This window comes from Manduca sexta, unplaced genomic scaffold, assembly GCF_014839805.1.
Source record: "Manduca sexta isolate Smith_Timp_Sample1 unplaced genomic scaffold, JHU_Msex_v1.0 HiC_scaffold_430, whole genome shotgun sequence".
NCBI lineage: Eukaryota > Metazoa > Arthropoda > Insecta > Lepidoptera > Sphingidae > Manduca > Manduca sexta.
In genome coordinates, this window is record NW_023595221.1 from 1 (window position 1) to 5,808 (window position 5,808).

General features: G+C 32.6%; 2 protein-coding genes across 2 annotated transcripts; one reads left to right on the forward strand and one right to left on the reverse strand.

The window, feature by feature from the left end:
* Positions 1-1,620: 1,620 nt before the first annotated feature.
* Positions 1,621-2,992, forward strand: LOC119193359 (phosphoserine phosphatase-like; the record flags this gene model as incomplete). Its single annotated transcript, XM_037446948.1, is given in 2 exon segments — positions 1,621-1,782; positions 2,135-2,992. Coding segments are annotated over 2 exon segments (269 nt in total), but the record flags the coding sequence as incomplete, so codon positions are not given.
* A 1,528-nt stretch (positions 2,993-4,520) lies between these two features.
* Positions 4,521-5,772, reverse strand: LOC115439826. The gene is made up of 2 exons (XM_037446947.1): positions 5,539-5,772; positions 4,521-5,322 (listed from the first exon to the last, which is right to left on the reverse strand). The coding sequence occupies exons 1-2, from the start codon at positions 5,545-5,547 to the stop codon at positions 4,654-4,656; spliced, it is 678 nt and encodes a 225-aa protein (XP_037302844.1). The 5' UTR covers positions 5,548-5,772; the 3' UTR covers positions 4,521-4,653.
* Positions 5,773-5,808: the final 36 nt, after the last annotated feature.

The following is a 5,808-nucleotide window of genomic DNA, read 5'->3' on the forward strand; positions in this document are numbered from 1 at the left end:
TTTTGTGTTATAGGGTGCAAACGAGCATACGGTTCACCTATTGCTAAGTGATCACTGTCGCCCATGAACATCTGCAATACCAGAGGGCTTAAAGATGCGTTGCCCGACATAGCACTTTTATAGACAACTTCTTCCTTCCCATAACGCCTATGTATTTTCTTTAAAGATAGGTTAACACAGTGCTAACTCTTTAAGTATATGTTGGGGTCGTTCAAGTATTACGTAACGCAATTTGGGTCTTGTAAAACGTTACGATGCGTTACAGGCGCGGGAGGGGGTTGTACAACTCGTTATGTAACATTGGATTTTTTATTTTTAAACTAACAAAAGGTATTTTCGCTAACTAAAGGCAAACTTATTTTCCCTGTTGTTTCCAATGAATATAATGTCTTGTAAATGATAAAGGCTTGTTTGTCATTTTTATCATCGTTGCCCTTTATTAAGGCGTTTATGTATGTATGTACATGTAACGTGTTTACGAACTTTTTATATTTGCAATTAGGATTAAATAATATACTTTAAAGATACCGAGGAAGGCGAAATGTTTTAAAAAGGATAGTCGTTATCTTGTTGACAAGAAAGAAGTGTGGCCGCGTAGGCGTTGTCTCTTTATCGAATCTAGTTTGTCATAAATAACTTCTTCGCAACAACAGAATCAAGGAAATCATTATGTTCACTCGTGTTTGCAATCGGAATATATTTCTGGTTAATGGGAAACCCAGATAAACAGTACGTGAGAACACAAAATAATGTTTATCAATTAATTATATATGATATAATTTTATGGATAATTGTGTTAAAATGTATAGGTAACGATACTGGAAACAGTTTATTGCGTTCATGATGAAAGTAACGATTCATAAGTAGCATAAGTAAAAAACTTTTTGGACAATTTTATTCTTATATTGTTATTTTATGCAAGGTATTTGTCGTAGTTGGTTCTCTCGTATATCGTCCAAGCTTATTAATTGATTGAGATATTTTAATGCGCTGCTTGTGTCTAAGTTATCGTATGAATAAATCAATGACACTTTATTACAATAAAGTGCCATTATTCTTTGATTTATTCATGTATGGTGTTCACATCACAAACAGAAAAAAAAATAAATGTGATTTTTGTAAATACATGCAACATTAGACCGTGTTACCGCTAAATTCAATCTTTTTCAGACCAGCACTAATTATAATACTGTCATTGGATAGGTTAGGTTAGAACATATTAAGATATCCCGGGCCGTCTCATATGCGCCGAAGAGGCCACCGCGGCTTTTGGTCGGTATGCCGGTGTGTATACAGTGTTGGGGACTGGACTCAATGCTCGTTCAGACGATGCTATACTCCGATCGTAGATATCGTCGGAAGACCGGTGAAACCTATAAAACCGTTCCACTCAACCCTGCAGTGGAGGTAGCAGGAACAACTTTTTAACGCGATAAAAATAAGTTTAGACTATATACGTACATGTTTAGTTAAATATTTTATTGTAAATAGAATGTAAGCGAGGTATACTTGACAATTGTCAAGAAATAAATAAAAAAAAAAATAATTTCTTTGTAATAGTAAAATAAAAAAAATAAATTGAACTCTACATTTCTAATCCCATTCTTTCCTTCCTTGCAGGCGATTACGCGGGATTCGACGAGAACGAGCCCACATCCCGGTCGGGTGGTAAGGGGCTGGTGGTGAGGCGGCTGAAGGAGCAGCTCGGGTACCAGCGGCTGGTCATCATCGGTGACGGCGCCACCGACGCCGAGGCGAGCCCGCCCGCTGACGGATTCATTGGTAAGCTCTTAATATAAATTTGCCATACGATTATGGAGCTTAAATTGTATCGTATAAATAACTTTGAAATTAGTGAAATTTGTTTATACAATTAATTTTACAGTCACGTATTTTTGTATTATCGGCTATTCATTTTTATTTGATGGTATATTTGTATATGCGTCACACTTAAAACTACTGTATTGAATTTAATCCAGTGTACACTGCTGTATTATGGTCTAGCTTATTTTTATCCAGGGAAAATATAGAGAGGGACTTTTGTCCTGGAAAAAATTTTAAACGTGGGCGGAGCCGGGGTCGGTAGCTAGTTTTAAATAAAAAAAACTCTTACAAATATTGTCTGTGGTTTCAGGTTTTGGGGGCAACGTAGTGCGCGACGAAGTGAAAAAGAGAGCTAGCTGGTACGTGACCGACTTTCAAGAGTTGATAAACTCACTAACCATACAAGTGGCCAAGTGAAAACACGCCCCGTGTTAGAAAAAATTACACGTATTATGTTGAGAAACGGTTGTCTATGGACGGGCACACGGCCACAGATCATAAAATCCATAGACCGCTGCACCATAGAGCACACGTCAGTTGTTATTTTACGGCGCGGACTCACTGTGTTTTCGCCACTGACGTTAAAAATAGCTGTGCTATATTTTATATATTTAATCCGAACTCCAAAATGTTTTTATAGAAATTTGTCCCCGTTTACGTCCATTGAACAATGTTTTTATATCCTTAAGGAATGACTAGTAAATTTTGATTTTTTTTCCTAACATGTATGTAAATTTAAATATATATTTATTCTGTAGAAATCACAATCTGTGATCGTTACTGCCATAGTTCCCCGCGCAGTCTGTAGAGTGCACGTGTATTTTGGATTGTGCATTTATTGTTGTTATTTCGATATTGTGATGGTACTTTGAGTACAAAATTGACGTTCTACATAAAGTATTTGCGCGGACTAAGTCTGTGCTTCGTGTTGGTTTTTATGTTGGTTTTAGTATATGTTATATAACTTAGGTTATTAGTTAATGTAAAAGTTATATGTATGTTAATAGCTATAAGGAATTGTGGTCTAAAATTTATTAATGTTTTATAATTTATTTTGTTCAATATTTGGAATTGTATGAAATTTTCATTATAAATGGAAAAATCCTCACGTCAAAAACGGCTGTGTACTTCTTATGAATAAGAAATAAATATATTTAATTAAGTTAAACATTCTTTTAATTACATTCCTAATAGATTTGATTTATTTTATTTTGATTTTAAATACATCACAAACTTAAAAAAATCAAGTTTAACCAATGACCAATAACTGAATAATAATTAAGGTATATTTAGCTGTCAAACTTATAACAGCAGGTCATCTTATAATTAAAAAGGAGATAAATAGAGCTTCTTAATTACTAGCAAGCTTTTTATGCTACACCAAGTTTCATAAATTCAATAAAAATAAATATACAAATAAAACTATCCAAGTAAAAATACTTTGATATTGAAATAAAACAAAAATTATATAAGTCTGAACTCTTAAATTTTCGAATAGCAAATATCCTAAAAAGGAATTTGCTATAGTTTTTATAATAGGCGTTACCGATTTCAGATCGTGTGATGTAGATATTGCTTACATTTATTCATAGGCGTTCATATATCGTGCGAAATATATTACAATGCAAATAATCACAAAACAAGGTAGAAAATGTCATCTAATTAATTTTAGTTGTCAGCTTATAACCAATTTGTAAATAGTAATTGATATACAAACCTTCCTACCCAGTTACCCGTATAAGAGCAGTTTACTCTATGTATTAGTTAAGGATTTATCACGTTGTTTCCTTAATGTTTTTAACGAATTGTAGGTAATATTGTACTCTACATAAACGTCGGATTCGATTGGGCTCAAACTTAATAGAATATTGATCATAATATTACTAGGAATTACTTATGGAATACTTACTCAAGAAATTAATTATGAAGCCATTTTTTACACGTAGATGCCAACATAATAATATAGAATTATTAGTTTAAGTATTCAATATTATTTTGTTATACTAGAGTATAATAAAACTTGTTATAATATGTATTACATACATGGTATACATGGTATTGAAACATTATAAAAATGAGAATCATATGTAGGCACCAAAAAACAACTACCTATACTAAATAGATATTAAATTAGTTTATCCACACCTGTTGAATCCAAATTAAGCTGAAAAATCAATAATTACCGGAAACTACGTGCGGTGGCGCGTCGGTCACAGCGCGTCTGAATAAACGTATTTTGAACTTTCAACTCTAAAAATACTCTAACATCAGTGACCCCGACTCACGCGCAGTCTCGTACTCCTCTGAAAGGTCACGACACGCGCCATTGTCCAAACATCGGTTAATTCGTTAATATCTGACCATCAGAATTTTGCCGCGAAAACGTGAGTGAAGTGAGAGGATTGCAGTGTTGAAAATAGGTATTTGTGTCAAATTATAATAAAATTCGAAATGGATTGAACCCTTTTAAAACAGAAATCGAGTTATACTTTTTATGCGTAGATAATAAATATAGCGGAATTTTCGGAAGTATTTAGAAACTGTACAGCATTAGTTTCCCCGGGTAAACAAGCTTATATTCTATTTTTATTACAAAATTTGCCTTTATGATATGTACAATGAACTTTCGGTAATCATAGTTTTTCAATAAGCAGTACGCATAGGGCTTGACAAAATATAAATTGGAAAGCCACGAATAAAATTAATAATATATTTTACAAATTATTTCCTATACATTTACCAACATTGCTTTAAATGGCTGAGAAAACTATGCGAAAAAAAATTCACCGGCTTGCGACAGATTTTATGAAAAATGCGAAATACACCTTATTATTTCAGTTTAAGGTCGTCATATTTTTGCAGCCCCTTTAGTACTTCAATAGCTAACTTATTAGGCAAAGGTATCACTTCGTATTTCTTCCTGTCATCCAATTTCTTATACCTAATAACAGTATTCTTATTTGGTCTGTAGTCCTCATTAATCCGCGCCACCATATATTTATTTTTATTTATATTCTTCAAGTTTGAGTATTTGTGATTAGATGCTCCTAAATGTACCTTATTTGTATTAACATTTTTTATATCATCACCATCTTCTACATAAACTGGAGCTGTAGAGAATGTGCTTATATTTTCACTTTCAAGGGAAAGTAATTTTGTTTTATTTTCCTTTGCTTTAGTTGAATTTTCAACTGTTTTTTCTGTAGAATACATTAGCAGGGGAACAGGATAGGGTATCACGACAAGTCCTTGGATCTCTTTTGTCTTGCAGTTTCTACATACTTTTCTACAACATCGTTTAGGTCGTGAACAGTCAAAACATGAGCATTTACATCGTCTTCCATCGGAGTCTTCACTGGAATCCGTTTCTTGATGGAAGTAATTATTTGGCAAATAGTTTGGTTGGTAATATGGTACTGCTTGTAAAGGTGGTTGGTGAAGTTTAAAATATTGCGTCGATATTGTTGAGATGAGGTTATAAAATATTTGTATTTGTAACTGTAACGAAAATATGTTGATTTTAAGAAAGTTTGGAACGGGATGTGTTGATATTTACAAATTATTATTCTACGTCAATGATTGTATATTAGTTTCAATGAGTTAATTACAGCTTCAATGCGTTATAAAGATATTTTTCTAGCTAGTTTGTGTAATTATTTATATCTCATACTTATATTATTATTATGAAGATTCTTAGATATAGCGGATACTTACCATGAACATAATCCTTTTGTGTAAATCAATTAAATTTTGCTTGTTATTTCAATTTTATTCTTTTTGAAGAAATATAACGCACTGCAAATGCTTAGTAATCGTAGGATACATAAATATTGCACAGCAATATGAAGTGAAAAGTAATGCGAACACTTGAAATATAACCAATAAAATAAATCAACGCAATTTTATTACTTACACAAACGCCAAACTACAAAATTTATATAAACCGTAACGTTCTCATATAAAAATAAAAATGAACTAAAGTAA